General features: G+C 52.7%; 5 protein-coding genes across 5 annotated transcripts; 2 read left to right on the forward strand and 3 right to left on the reverse strand.

Annotated features, from left to right (window-relative positions):
- Positions 1-48: 48 nt before the first annotated feature.
- Positions 49-886, forward strand: BDZ99DRAFT_196856 (UPF0203-domain-containing protein). Its single transcript, XM_033713207.1, has 4 exons — positions 49-152; positions 215-252; positions 346-416; positions 489-886. The coding sequence occupies exons 1-4, from the start codon at positions 112-114 to the stop codon at positions 642-644; spliced, it is 306 nt and encodes a 101-aa protein (XP_033582442.1). The 5' UTR covers positions 49-111; the 3' UTR covers positions 645-886.
- Positions 887-2,192: 1,306 nt separating this feature from the next.
- BDZ99DRAFT_459328 (uncharacterized protein) lies at positions 2,193-2,702 on the reverse strand. The gene has a single exon (XM_033719140.1). The coding sequence runs from the start codon at positions 2,689-2,691 to the stop codon at positions 2,461-2,463; it is 231 nt and encodes a 76-aa protein (XP_033582443.1). The 5' UTR covers positions 2,692-2,702; the 3' UTR covers positions 2,193-2,460.
- Positions 2,703-4,233: 1,531 nt separating this feature from the next.
- Positions 4,234-5,548, reverse strand: BDZ99DRAFT_435830 (uncharacterized protein). Its single transcript, XM_033717501.1, has 2 exons — positions 5,387-5,548; positions 4,234-5,321 (listed from the first exon to the last, which is right to left on the reverse strand). Exons 1-2 carry the CDS (start codon positions 5,458-5,460, stop codon positions 4,481-4,483), a joined length of 915 nt encoding a protein of 304 aa, XP_033582444.1. The 5' UTR covers positions 5,461-5,548; the 3' UTR covers positions 4,234-4,480.
- A 544-nt stretch (positions 5,549-6,092) lies between these two features.
- On the reverse strand, positions 6,093-9,277 carry BDZ99DRAFT_435832 (uncharacterized protein). Its single transcript, XM_033717502.1, has 2 exons — positions 9,151-9,277; positions 6,093-9,096 (listed from the first exon to the last, which is right to left on the reverse strand). The coding sequence occupies exons 1-2, from the start codon at positions 9,244-9,246 to the stop codon at positions 6,196-6,198; spliced, it is 2,997 nt and encodes a 998-aa protein (XP_033582445.1). The 5' UTR covers positions 9,247-9,277; the 3' UTR covers positions 6,093-6,195.
- Positions 9,278-9,852: 575 nt separating this feature from the next.
- Positions 9,853-12,705, forward strand: BDZ99DRAFT_516200 (uncharacterized protein; the record flags this gene model as incomplete). Its single annotated transcript, XM_033725052.1, has 2 exons — positions 9,853-10,055; positions 10,131-12,705. The coding sequence occupies 2 exons, from the start codon at positions 9,853-9,855 to the stop codon at positions 12,703-12,705; spliced, it is 2,778 nt and encodes a 925-aa protein (XP_033582446.1).
- Between the last annotated feature and the right edge of the window lie 1,540 nt (positions 12,706-14,245).

The raw sequence follows: 14,245 nt of genomic DNA on the forward strand, positions 1-14,245 counted from the left end.
GCGTAATCTACTTTCAAGCTTTCCAATGGGAGGCGAATGACAACCTCCAGCTCCTTGCCATCAACTTAAGCAAACCCCATCATCAGAACTTCAGATTTTTGACACATAACTATGTCGGCCTCGCTAGCGCCGGAGTGTAACGGGGTTAAAGAGTATATCTGCACCGTTCCACGGTTCATAATCTTTTGCATGCAGTTTCTAAGGATGAATACAGACGTTACGACAGCTGCTTCCTGAAATGGTACAGCGAGAGTGAGTCTTCTTTTCCTCTTCTTTATATCTTTTTGTATCCATTTTTTCTTCTACTTTCAACGCTTCGAAGACCACAATTTAAGACATCACAAGAATTTCTCCGAGGCAATGCGACGACAGACGAATGCGAACCGCTGTTCAAGCAATACAAGCAGTGCTTGGGTGTACGTACCATCTCCTTGTTTCCCCTGCTTGGTACCCTCTAGATGCGTAAGTAGGGCTGACGCTACCCGTAGAAAGCACTGAAATCTCGTGGCATAGATACCATGCTCGAGGAGGCGCGGGAGGACAATCGTGAAAACGATGCGCAGCATTTGAGGGGAGGATGTGAGTCACTCGTCCACCCGGCCATTCCCCGTGAATCATGCGTGAGGATTCTAACCATTATCTAGGAAGCTGGAGAGTAAATATGGCATTCGGGCGTAATGGCGTTCAAGCATTTAGCATCTGCATCTCCCCTTAAGTATATATGAATGCTCTCTAGCGACTCTTCGATCAGTGACCAATGAAAAGTTCCTTCACTCATTTTCACGCTGTCGGAATTGGTCGTCTTACTTGCATATCCAGAGCTGGAACCGCTGGATCCGAAACTTTGTAGACGTGCTTTTGTTTGACAGAGCGTAGGCTTCCCTTTCCTTGCTATCCTTGTCATAAGCTTCTCTCCATGTTCGTACTCATGCGGGGCATAGAAAAGGTGGCACACTAATTCTAGAACAAGCTGTCTTGTGTGTACACCTGTCTGCCACTATTTAGGTTCCTTTAGTGTATTTTCAGGGATCTAAAGAGGATAGATGCTCTGTGCCTTGAGCTATGTGGAAATTTGTTGAAGCACTCTATACAGTGGCAGACAGCTGTACACACGGGCAGAGGACTTGATGAGTGTGCCACTTTTTTCGTGCCTAGCGTGGTACTCTCTCATCCTCTTTTGTTATTTCTCAATCTTCATCCATGATAGCCTCGTCAATTTGAAAGACTCGATGTTCCCATCTCTCTGCACCATTACATCGCATACCTGAACCGCGGATGATCATCCCCCATATTATCCACATCCTCCGGTCCGCTCCAACCTATAATCGCAAGGGATATTATAGCCACCTATTCGAGAGTACGAACAAAAGGACTCCACATAGTAGGCGTGCCCTTTGCTGTAGCTGGAGAGGGGTGTGCTAGAAGCGCAGAAAAGCTCGGGGCGAACTCGAATGGCATCCCAACAACTCGCCAACCACGTGCGCTCAGCGAAGATTTCCAAGAATGGAAGGCGAGAAGAAGCTCAACCGCGTGGTAAAGTATCCGTGCAGAGAACAAGCGTTCGTGCCTGCTCATTATGATTGGTGCACAAGTTTAGATCAGCGAATTCCACCCCTTGCATCTTTCAAAAGGTAGGCGGCACGGTTGGACCTCGTCGAGATCCCGCCACGCCCTTGGCCACCCTTTGTGCTCTTGTTTAAGCGACCACAATTTTCCGCCCCCATTGCGTGAGGGGGCATGACAAGAAATGAAAGGAATTTCGATTGCTACGAAAGTCCCGGGGGGGGGGGTCATGGACAATTTAGACGGGGGCTAACACTTCATGCCAACTACTGTTATACAGGCCGGCCCTCTTGATCCTGCCCATCAGCTCTATCCTTCACTGTGAGCATGATGATGAGCAAGACGACAAATGCCAGGAACTATGCAACGAAGGACGTTGGTCATTCCGTAGAATATCACGATCACTCCGTCAACAAATACAAGGTTAAAACACACAAAGGTCAGCAAAGGGTAGAGTAGCATCAAGAAGCTGAATACGGCGAAGATAATAAGAAGGGTTGGATCGTAAAGGTCGGCCGGTACTATTTTGGTAGAGTGGTATTTTTGAGGTGTAGATTGACTGGCATTGAAGACGCTGGAAATTTGCTGTTGATATCTGTTATCACAGAAAAAGGAGCTGCATGCCGTGTACTTGATGTATTGGATGATAATTCAGAGGAGAGAAAGAGGTCTGGAGGAAGGTGAGGCTATATACATGTGCCTGCCCTGGCCCTCACCACTACTCCCTGACACCTGTGTAGTTTGATAGTGAAATGCCAAACACGCTACACCCTATGAAACACTGATTGACAAAGTGCGTTCTCTCTTCTCCGATATGATACAATGCTGGGGCATTAGTCTGTGCACTCATACGAGAAATTCGTTATCGCACGCTGCCTCCAGGCGTAGGACCGCGTCTCAAGTTCGCGATCGGGGTGGCAGTCCGGTACACAGTACCAGTCCGCTGTTGACCAACTGAAATTCCGATTGCTGGTCGCCTTGGGCGGCGTAGGCTTGCTGAGGAGCGGCGTAGGCATGTTGTTGTGGGGGAGGTGACTGGTTGTATTGGACTTGCGGGTGGCCCTGTTGGTATTGCTGCTGCAGGCGAGCGTTCGGGTCCTGGTGGTAGACTGGTGGCTGGCCGGTCATGTCGGGGGGACTGGACTGGCGCCGGGTATTGGTTCATGACCCTCGCCTCGACCAAGGTATAGGATCCTGTGCTCGTCGAAAAGATCGAAGCTTTCACCCCGGTAAATGAGAATATCAAGGAGGAGATCAGGCTTGAGTCGCAAGAGGAAGGCGTCGATGTTGTTGTGACTATTCTTCGCTACTCTATCGTTGGTGGCCATTCCAAACGTACTCTGCATGACGGAACGAGCGCCTGAAAAGGGCTTTTGCTTGTGCTGCTCGGGCTATTAAGAAGCTAAAGAGATGAATAAAGGGAGTGATGTGAGATTTACCATTAGAAAGATACAGCTTCAGGCCGGCCATAACTATCCACCCCAGTCGGACACAAACGGCGTCGGTTTAGGAGAGGACGTCGTTACGGCTGGTGGAGCTATTGGTGTAACTAGCTAGGCTACGAGGAGGCAAGATATACACAGAAGCTGCTGAATAGGGGGCTACACGGGAAGGGGCCAGGAATTATTAGAAAAACGCTCTTGCTCAGGGGCAGCGGATTAATAGGGGGAGGGTAGTTATTAGTTAGAGAGGGAGGCGCGCCAACTCTTCCCCTACCGATTCTTATTCACCTTCCGGGACCAACTTCACCCTTTCCATCATTCTGGAGTACCTTGTTCGTTTTGTAAAGCTCATCGTCTTGCTTCTCATCACCCTCGCGGCGGCAGAGGACGGAGCCGATGAGCACGATCAAGAGGCCCAGTAGGCATGACGTTGGCTCCCTGGCTCCCTTTTGAATTACTTATAACCGCTCTCACCCCCTTACCCCCTACGTAGTACTTGCCAATGAAACCTCTTTCTTGCCCTAATAAGCTCGTGCTTCACTATGATGTGCTCTCTTTTGAAGTGGTGTACCGCTGCATGACTTCCCTCAACACCTTTTTTGGAAAAGATTCTTTAAATAAGACGGTTTGTACGTCCCGTCAGCCTTACTAGGGCACCTGAGACGGCGTCAACCCTTCTCTTTCCGATTCACGGCTCTCAGTTTTCCAACCTCGTCGTGGGTCTTTGTAGGTGCATTGCGGAGGTTCTCAACCGTGTCCTGCAAGGCATCCTTTCTCCTTCAAGGCCTTCCCGTGCCCATGTCCTAGACCGTGAACTTGGTGTCGGAGCTTGACGTATCTCTCCGCGAGAAGCCTCGCCTGTTCGCTATTGAAAGCTTGGATCATGGTTTTGCGTTCGATGATCCTGTCGACTTCCACGCCTAAAGCGATGTCATTCCGCTGCTCCTGGGCGGTCTTCTCATCCCACTGATAGCAGAATCGTTGCGGGGACATTTGAGGGTATTTAGCGTGGTGGTGTGCGCAGATGGGAAGTGTATCCGCTACGCCGGTTCCTATTAGTACGTTGAAGCCCCACGGAGGATAGTGGCAGGAAGGTGTACGGATATCTTTAGCAAAGCACTCACTGCACGCCTTTCAAGGAAAGTGGGTAGCGAATGTGCACATACTTTTGTCCTCTAGCTGTATCGCAAAACACCATAGATCAAACTCAAGGGCCCTCCATAAGTATGTTGCTTGTAATCATTCGTATCAGTACCTCATAATAAAGTAGACCAGACCAGCTAGACCAGATGAACACAATAGCACGCATAGCCCCTCAGCAAATCCGAGAGCCGTAATCCTACCCAGCTGAGACGCAGGTTAAAAGATACAAGTAGCCACTTCCCGTTTCTCGGGCCTGGAGTATCGCCATATCGAACGCCCTGGGATAAACATAGTAAACAGAAAGGTGAATATCCGAAGTGACGCAGCAGTGACTACTTCTTTCCCTCGAATGGGAACTTTCCCAGGCCCTTCTCGTCTACGCTCAACGCTTCCTGGCTCCGACCTCCAGTGTTGCCGATGTGCTCACTGAAGAGGCGCTGTGCAGTCTCAGCACCTGTGGGGCTGCGACCAGAAGCCGTATTCTCGGGATAATATCCTGTCTGTGGTGGAGTGCGGCCGGTCGTGTCAACAAAGTCGTTGTCGTACGTCATTCCATCAATCATCCTCGCGTCCTGCTTCTGCTGCTCAGTACTCGTTGTCGTGTGCGAAGTCCCCGCACTGCTGATGCTGACGCCGGTCATCGGACTCGGGGGAGCCTGGTCGCGGAGATGCGCAGGAATAGAGGCCTTTCCAATGACCGGGCTGCCAAAATTGCTTTGCTGTCTGGCTGGGGTTCTGGCACCCTCTCCGAAGCCAACCAAGCTGGCCTCGTCGCTCATACCGCCCACGCTGCCGGTTTCGTTGTCCTGGTCCTCGCTCATGCTCATCTTGTCCTGGTCATAGACGTCGCTGCCAGACGCCCATGTGGTGCGGCCGCCAACACTGCCAGTCGCGCTTGCGCTGCCGACTGTGCTTCGCTCACGGAAGATTTGGGGTTGGTTGTTCTGGTCGAAGTAGCCGGGAGGCTGGTTGCTGGTGCTCTGGATGCCGCCGACGTTGAGCCCAGGTTGGCGGCCTGCGGTTACACGCTCGAGGCCGGCGAGACGCGAGATGCGGTCGGCACGCTCAGCGTCCTGGGGGTGATGGTGGTGAGCGAAGTGGCCGCGATGGCCGTCTTTGATTGCAACAGTCGAGAGCTCAGACATAGAGGTTGTGGTGGAATTGGGAGTGCCCCTAGCGGTCATGTCAGTTCCCGGTGCGGGCATGTCTCGCGGATGCGTGCTTGCAGTGAAACTTACGGCATGTCCGAGGGAGTAACAGGATCCGAGGGAGGGGGCGGGAGATTGATCAGAGTCGGGGCGGCGTTCGACATGATGGGCAGCTTTGTAGTGTGACAGGAGGGGGAAGACGAGGTAAACGAAGAAGCAATCGGGGAGTGCCTTTGTAGTATAGGAGCGGTTGCTAGCGCAGGATGAGGCTGTCTCTTGTTGCTTGGCGGTGGTTGGCTCAACACGTCATAGGAATGTAGGGAAAGCCCCTAGCATTGGCTAATCGGGAGCAGGCACGAAAAAAGTGGCACACTCACCCAGTACGCTGCCCGGGCTGCCGGGTGTACGAATACACCTGTCTGCCACTGCATGAAGTGCTTCGACAAGTTTCCACATAGCGCAGAGTGAAGAGCTTCTATCTTGCTCAGATTTCTGAGAATGTGTTAAGCACCCCAAGCAGTGGCAGACAGGTGTACCTGCGAGACAACTCCCCAGCTCCAGCTTGTCCTAGAATCAGCGTGCCACCTTTTTCATGCCCCGCGTGCCGGGAGCAGGCACGTGACCATCGCCGAGTCCAGGCTTGGAAGAGATGAGCGAGACTGGATTCTGGTTGCTCAAAGGTACCTTTGTACGATCAGGACAAGGTTTTGAGCATGCTTCAAAGTGCTGCATGTAGTAACAAGTGAGCACACACAGTAGTTTCTAGCGCAAACGCAGGCATCCCAAGCGATTGGATTACAGCCAGATCTCCAGACAGGATTAATTTACTATGTGGTATACATGTCTAATACACAGGATAGCTAGTTACAAAAGCGTACGCCCTTCGGCCCAGCCCTTTTCTAGTAGACGTGAGTCAAGATGTGGGCTCCGCGAATAACGGGGTTCCGCTCAACATAGGAATGAACTTCCTCGTCTGTCGCCCAGCCGCCAAGCTCCGGTGACCCTTCAATGCTCCCCTTCACACGCTCAATCAACTCCGTAGGCGCTTGCACACGCTTTTCCTGCTCCTCTACTGCCACCCAGCTACGTTCCAGAAAGACCCGCATCGCGATCACCGCCTCTCGGAGTCTCCTTCGCCCCTTCGCTTGCGTGTCAGCCCGTGTGAGAAGTATTGGATGCCAGTGCCCCATCCACGATGCGCAGGAGCATATGCCCTCGAAGTCGCTAATAAGGCCTAATGTGCGGATGTATGCATGCAGAGTGCTCGGGCCGGGGACGACTGTCATCATTAGGTGCTTTTCATCCACTTGACCTGCCCCGATCTTTTTGGGTCGAAACCTAATCAAGGATCGGAATAGTGATCGGATACGCTGAGAGTACCCGGCGAACAGCTCTTCCTTAGGCTCCGCTGGCGTGGCATAGCCGTAGTAAGATATTGCCGTTCGCCCAATACGTTCACAGACGAGCTGAAAGCTTTGCTCGTCAGGCTCCTGGAGAAGCGCCGGGTGGAGCTTCAAAATTCGGCTCATCAACCGCCATCTGTGATCTTGAGAATCGAAAGTCCAATCATTGGGCCATCTGCCATCGACGTTGACCCAGCGCAGCAAGTTAGTCCACATTGGTCTATAATCCGGCTGACATGTAGTGACGATCTGGAAGAAATAGTTGAGAGACATATCGTGATTAAAGGCGGCGTTCTTAATTAGCTGCGGGTAACGAGGAACGTATTTCACTCGGCAGAAGAAATCTAGAATTTCCACAAGCAAATGCTCCGGGATTCCCTCAATGTCTGCTTTGTTCGTAACAGACCCATCGAGAAGTCGCTGAATCGCACCTCCATACGCAGATCCAAAGGTTTTCAGAATTGGCAAACCCAGACGCTCTGATGGGGCTCCGTTGATGAGAGAGGCTAAGAACCTATCAGATACGTTGACGTTTTTAGACATCATGCGATTCAGCAATTCTTCGTATGATGGAACTGGCTCCGAAATATATGTAATTTCGTGGATCGAAGAAGGCTCTGGGAAGGATTCTTTCCCATCACCAGGGAAGACACCGTTTTCTGATGACGATTGCGAATGGCCTGGTGTATCTCTTGCTTGAGGGGTTTCTCGATATTGCAATTTAGTAAACATGGCGAGATAAACGTTCTGATGAGGAGGCAAATCCGTGCGCTCATACGCAAGAAAGCATGCCCAAGCTTCCCGTCTGGTTCTTGTGGCGCGTACTCTTGCAGCCCATTGCGCAATCTCAAATCTATGCGTTATGTACGAAGGCTCTTTCCCAGTTCGAATACGGAGGGGAACATTCGCCATGTTATGTCGGTCCTGAATAGTCGGGCTTCCGTCCGTATCCCACCCGGCAGATATGGTGGCGTTTACCTCCCAAGGACGTGGCGGATAACCGGCAGCGTACATCTGCTGCATGGTCAGGACGGCTCTTGATATGCCAGCATCTACTCCTTTGTCTTCATCCATTGCGGTCCGATTTTCCTTCCAGGGTGGCCACGCCTTTGACTTCAGTAATGCCCATTCCCGCTCCTGTTCGGTCTTTGCGTGAGCAAGCTGGACTCGAGCAAGCGCTCTGTATCCCTCTTGGTTGACTAGTATTGGAGGATCATGGTCTGACATGGCTTGAAGGACTTTGAATTGGGCAGTCTCTTGGTATCTGCTGGATAAATACGGTTGTATCGATGCTGGCATAGAAAGAAGCGATAAGAAACGGTTGCAGAAGAATACGAAATTTGACGTCTCCTCCCCTGGTTTTGGAAAGTCGCCCTTGGCCTTCTCCATTTGTGAGGTTAAGAGGCTCGCTATTGCAGGAAAATCGATAGGCGATTTTTTGCGTGCATGTCTGACCAGCCGAATAAGTACGATGCTAAAAGAAAGCGGATCTATCAGACGGTCCGATTTGGGATCTAAAGATCTAGTCCTCAGATCGTGACTTCGTAAACGTTCTATTATCATGGCAAGGGCATCCACGGATACGTTACGCCGTTTGAGGAAAAAAAGTATCAGGAAAAGTGGCAGTGTTTCTTCCAATGTGAAATACTGAGCAGCTACATCCGGATTCTTGTTCATGACAACGGATGCCCACACAGGCACATCTCCAACATCGTAGCCTTTGGACCGCAGGAACAAGGTTTCCGCCACCGAGAATGTATGCGATGTCGTCTGACCCTGAACGACATGCCGTCCAACTTTATATATAAATTCAGTCAATATAGATTGAAGAGACATCTCAGTCGGATTGTTCCATTGCAGTCTAAGCCAGTCTAGCTCGTCCAGACTAGAGGGGCCTTTTTCTTCTTGTGTATCCGCCAGTATCAGATTTCTGTCCGCATCAGCGGAGGGAGACCGCTTCGTGGACCCTGGTGGAATAAAACTCCATTTGTCTACTAGCGTCCGAACACTATTGTATGAGAGGTCCACTTTGTGGCTCGGAGGAGTAAAATAAAGGTTGGGGGTGTGGTGGTTTGCGACTTTCAGGAGGTAACCACCTGGGCTCGGCCGGAAGCGCTTCACCGTGCGTCCTGGCGGGGGAGGCGCCTCGAATTGCGGCGAAAGAGCAGAGTCATGAATGCAATGGCTTGAGTATGTTCTCTGGGCGCGGATTTGATCTGGGTCGTCTGAGCTTGGAGTGGCTTCGGAGTTTGGTTGGTCCTGGTGCGAAAGTGGATCGGATTTAGGGTGATGGAGATGTGGCGGAGCGCCAGAGCTCAAGGATCGCTTTCCAACGCCACATGCTATACGTGCGCCAGCCTGCCATCTTGTAGCCTCACTGACTGCTGAATCTGGTAGCTAAGGGAGCAAAGCGTCAGTCTGATGCACTATTCAGGCGCAAGAAATACTCACGAATCGCCAAGTACAGCGACGAAGGGCATTGAGGGGCCGCGTGGTGTGGAAGCACCCAGTCTTGCCTGGTGCTGCCAGGAGCGCCGTCAGTGGCATTCATTGATGGTGTGAAAGTAGATACAAGAAGGGAACGGGCGGGCTGCAAAAAGTGAGGGATGCGAGGCGACGCGCAGAAGATGCTCAGAGCTGCGCTAGGCCTAATGCAGAGTAGCGGCCCGGCAGATGCCGCTCACAGGCCTGGCGCGCGATGCCTCTCGCCCATTGTCGCCCTGCACTGGAATGCTGCACCCAGTCGCTCTCTGTCCATCGCAGCATCGCCTGCCCATTGCCATCCGCTCCCAATTCACCCCGCTCGCCGAGTCGCGACGACGCTGCTGTTCTGCGCGGAGCCAGCGCCCAGCCCTCCTTCGTGCTATCGCGTCGCTCAGGGCTTTCTCGCGATCCCGTCAACCCCCATACACGCTCGACCACCACGCATCGGCTCCACCCTTTCACAACACGCCTCTCCCGCCTCCATTCACTGTCTGCCACCGCCGCCACGCGCCGCCGCTCTCTTCGACTGGTTGACGACCTGCCAGCGTTTGCGCCCGGGCGTGGAGTGGCTTCTAGTGAAGGACCAGAGCGGGTGGAGTTCAGACTTGACGATCGAAAGCGCGTTGCCCGACTGCTAAAGAGCTTCGACCCACCGAAACACCGTCCATCATGGCCACCGGCAACGGCATATTGACCCCTCCGTCCCTCGACTCGTCCGCCTCAGCCACGTCAGCGACAAAGCGGAAACGGTCCACCAGCACAGCTACAAATCACTCCGCCGTGGCGTCTGCTGAACACGCAGGAAGCTCTCTGGACGGCTTGGAGAAGGGACTGCAAGAAACGCTGGAAGATGTCTTTGCCGTACTTAAGAGGTCCGTGACACGCACTGAGAATCCCTGTTCTCACCCCCTGCGGGACTTTCATGCGCAATGCTAACATCCTCACAGCTACGATACCCAACCGTCTATTCTTAACCTTCCTCTCAAGGCGACGTCAGACAGATCCTCTTCTGGCGAGCCATCCGTGAAGCGCACCAAGTTGACGCCATCGGACAGTCCCACGTCTATCACAAGTCGCCTGCGAGATGGGACGTACAACTCCCTAGCAGATTTGGCCAGCGATGTTGAGCTTGCAGCCTCAGATATTATTTCGACCATCACGCCTGCAGAACCTGCTACGAACGGCGCTGTTCAGCGACACGCACCCTCACCCGAGGAAACTAGGCTATATGCTGGAGTTCTAGCCTTCCAGAAAGTCCTGAGAAATATCGTTACCCGTGAGAACCAACGAAGGACTCTGGCTCTGAAAGATTCGAAAACGCCCACCGAGAATGGAGCCCCTGTTGGTAAAGATGCTGTGTCCTTGGAAGATATACACGACAGCCGAACTGTTCTGACTCTGTATGGAACCGCCCAGGGTCCCAAGCAGCTGTTCTCCAGTCTCCAGCAACCGCTGCGAGTCCAGTCCGCCGACAGTCCTGCTCCTTATAAGGCCCTGGACACCTCCGTCGAAGTCACGATGCCCCTCGCCGAAGCAGGGCTTCCCAACATCATCTCCACCACTAAAATATTCCCCGTGGACGTAGTGGAGCAGCTGAATTCAAAGAAGACCGGTCCAACATTTGGTGAACTTTTTGCTCCTCCGCCGCACGTACCGCAATTAAGTCCGCCGAAGACAGCCAAGCAATTGACCACCCGTGGTAATACCATTCGATTTGTGTCTCAGGATCAGCTGCCCAAGGTCAACCGCAAAATACCCATGTACTCCACTCAGCCACTCTCAACAGGTCAATCTCTCGGTTACAGCGGCGTGGAGCCGCCAAAGGAACCCACTTCGCCCAATGCAAAGGCGAAAAGCCGACAGCGTGCCCTGAGCACAGGGGAAGCCCAACAGCCTCCTTCCGAGAGTATTGTGGCTGCCGCAGAGCGAGCGAAAGACGATGCCCTATTTCGAAGTGCGTATTCCAGCTTTGCACCCTGCCGCGACGATGCAGCTGCGATCATTCCGGAAGAAACCAGGAACCGAATCTGGTGGCAAAAGGTGGGCGAGAAGAGATTCGAAGAGACTTTTGCCATCGATCCTAGTTTAATAGACCCGAGCCTTTTGGCCTCTACGGGAGCTGCTGAATCCGCAAGCGTTGGCGCCGACGAGGACGAGACCTTCAAAGACGCCGTTGAAAACTTTATCCCCGACGAAACCGATTTCCTAGCTGAAGCGCATGCTAAAGCTCAGCTCGACAAAGATACCGATGAAATATTAGCGGAGATCTCGGAACTTCTCGAGACTTTGGCATCTCACCAGCAAATCAGAAACTCGTCACTAGCCACGAGGCCACAAACACCCGTTATACCGAACTCCTCGCTTGCGTCTCTAGTTGGCAGTCCAACCAGTCCGGGAAGTGACGAAATTGATGTTTATAATATTCTGAAGTCCCAGCTCACTCTCATGATATCGAGTCTGCCTCCATATGCAGTTGCTAAGCTGAATGGCGACCGGCTCTCTGAGCTGAGCATCAGTCGGGACATCTTGATTGAGAGCAAAGACTACCGCGGTGTGATGGAAGAAGACCAGGTCTCTCGGGTGGCGAAAGCAACTGCGTTGAGTGCCGCTGCAGGACCCCCTCCTATTGTTCGAATGGGATCAGGGTCAATGGGGACGCATTCTCATTACGCTCCCACCAGCACTCAGTATGTGCGTCCACCCCCGCCGCAATCGCCTGCGCCTAGGTCTGCTCATGGGCCACAATCCTACTATCCCCAGCAGCAAGCCCCGCATCGCTCGCCGTCCGTTCACTACCCGCGGTCGTCGAACGCGCCTGTTCAGTCATACCAAACGCCAGGTGCCTACGCCAGTAGTACTCCACGGCCCAGTTATCCTGCGACACAAGCATACGGCCAGCAAACTCCACGACCTGCCTACCAAGCGAACGGTTCCAGCCAGTACTACCAACAGCGATCTGCGCAGCCCAGTAATTATGGCATGGGCGGTTCTCAATACTACCAACCCCCGCAACCGCAGCCTCAGACCCGATATCCGCCCCAAGCCCAGAACTCTTACCAACAACGACCACCGGCTGTCGCTCCCATGTACAACAACTATGGTTCATCGCAGAGTCCTCACATCCGAACGGCTTCCCCTCTGAAGGCTGGGCAGCAGCCGGCAAGGCCTGCGCCAACTCCATACAACGGCTCTCGGTCGGGCTATGGAACTCCGACAAGTAACGGACAAATGGGTGGGCCTAGTTACTTCAGTCAACCAGCATCTCAGCCCCCTGCCCAATACTCCACACCTCAGCCAGCAACACCTGCTAACTTGGGGCCCAGCGGATTCCACTCCACCATGACCGCAGAGCAGCAGCAATTGATGATGGACCGGAATAGGGCGCAGCTTGCAGCGCAGCCTGCAGCGCGTGTCGCGGCGCAGGAAGTGGTGAACAGGCAAGGCTCAGGAACCCCGCAGCCGGCCAACGGGCAGTATCCGGGTCAGCAGCAGCAGGTTAATGGGATACCCATGGCGACATAGAACTCATATCCCCATTTCTAGTGATTGCAGTCGACGAACAGGCTCGTACGTCCGTTCCCTGCACTGGATCTTACTTCACTTCGATATTTGAGTCCGGATCCGCTTCGATTCGGTCGTTAGACGAGTCCATCGACCCTGAATAGCCATCTCAAGGCTCTTCCGGTGGAAGACTCGCAGGAGAATAGACGGCGTTGGGTCTCGGCGATACTTTGAATTTTCCGAGAACTACCCCCGACATGCATATGTTATGGCGTTTTCGTGGCTCAGTGCTTGTGACGGGTTCGGAGGGTACCAGGGCTGCCTGCGTATACGTCCTCTTTTTTCGTTCCTGGTATTGTATTTGTTGAGCTGGTGGTAGGGCAGGGAGGGGAGCGGAACGGTGTGAGGGTTCTGGATAGGGAGGGGAGCATGGCTTGTGTATCAACAAATGCATAATTAGTCAATCATTGGAGAAAATAGTGCTCGTCCTGAGAGAAAGTTTTGGCGCCTGAAGCCGTCCAGTCCACGGGTTGAATGTAGACTGCACTCAATCGTCCCCTAGCTTCATATTTCATACAAGATCACAATCAGGTTTTCAAAGCCTTGATTTGCATTTTTGATGCGCGTTTTTGATGCTTCGAATCAGGCCACTTGCGAGCTAGGTTTGCGTGAAGGGATGGGGAATTGGAATACCCCGATGTCTCTGGTCATGCTCCAGCAGCCACGCAATACGGTCTGATTCATACTCTCTGGGCACTGCAGTCCGTCTCAGTCCCGGATCACCAGCCTTCTGTTATTCAACACCAATATCAGAGCGACAAATAGCATCGATGCTATTCATGTATTGATTTACGCACACTCCAAATACCTCCCTCGCCGCCAAGTCTTCCTAACCGGGGAATCTTCATAGCTTCAGTTCCGTCTCAAGGTTTGCTCTGCACTTTTCATCGCCGGGACGCCGAGCCTTTCTATATCAATCTATGTTTCAAGATGCATATAGTTTGTCACCTCCACTACCAAGACTACCTACGTAGCGGAGCAATTTCCCCAGCTACATTCCACGTCTATGCGCCCTGCACTTTTCATCACCGGGCGGGCAAGAAGACTTCCAAGTCGATAGAGAGGAATGCGGAAGAGTGGTCGGCCCGGACTAAGCTAGCACGCTTGATGGAGGCAGACTCTCGTAGAAGTGTATTATATTAAAGAAGTGAGCTGTCAAGCGAGGTTTTACAAAGGTATAATCTCTCTCGCACGGATGCCGAGGCCTTCCCCAGCCAACTACATCGATATATGCTTCTACATTTCAAGAACCGTAGACACGGTACTTCCCTCGTAACGTGAAATCTGGCCTCTTGTACTCCACGCTTTCTGTGGGCCAAGAGTTGCGGTAGCATATCAGGAAATGGACTGGGGGTAGTATGGTGCTGTGTGGTGACATGCGTCACGTATTGTGAGATCTGGCCACGCGGGATATGGAAAAGGTGGCACACTCATCAAGTACTCTGTCCGTGTGTACACCTGTCTGCCACTGCATGAAGTGCTTCAACAAGCTTCCATATAG

The sequence above is a fragment of the Mytilinidion resinicola genome (genome assembly GCF_010093595.1).
Source record: "Mytilinidion resinicola strain CBS 304.34 unplaced genomic scaffold BDZ99scaffold_3, whole genome shotgun sequence".
In the NCBI taxonomy this organism is placed as follows: Eukaryota; Fungi; Ascomycota; class Dothideomycetes; order Mytilinidiales; family Mytilinidiaceae; genus Mytilinidion; species Mytilinidion resinicola.

Bases quoted from the DNA above. Each gene is read 5' to 3' on its own strand.
- BDZ99DRAFT_196856 (XM_033713207.1), top strand. From the start codon at position 112: ATGTCGGCCTCGCTAGCGCCGGAGTGTAACGGGGTTAAAGA. The intron at 153-214 runs GTATATCTGCAC...GGATGAATACAG, and splicing joins GAGTGTAACGGGGTTAAAGA to ACGTTACGACAGCTGCTTCC. The intron at 417-488 runs GTACGTACCATC...CGCTACCCGTAG, and splicing joins AATACAAGCAGTGCTTGGGT to AAAGCACTGAAATCTCGTGG.
- BDZ99DRAFT_435832 (XM_033717502.1), bottom strand. From the start codon at position 9,246: ATGCCACTGACGGCGCTCCTGGCAGCACCAGGCAAGACTGGGTGCTTC. The intron at 9,097-9,150 runs GTGAGTATTTCT...TTGCTCCCTTAG, and splicing joins GTCGCTGTACTTGGCGATTC to CTACCAGATTCAGCAGTCAG.
- BDZ99DRAFT_435830 (XM_033717501.1), bottom strand. From the start codon at position 5,460: ATGTCGAACGCCGCCCCGACTCTGATCAATCTCCCGCCCCCTCCCTCG. The intron at 5,322-5,386 runs GTAAGTTTCACT...CATGACCGCTAG, and splicing joins GTTACTCCCTCGGACATGCC to GGGCACTCCCAATTCCACCA.
- BDZ99DRAFT_459328 (XM_033719140.1), bottom strand. From the start codon at position 2,691: ATGACCGGCCAGCCACCAGTCTACCACCAGGACCCGAACGCTCGCCTG.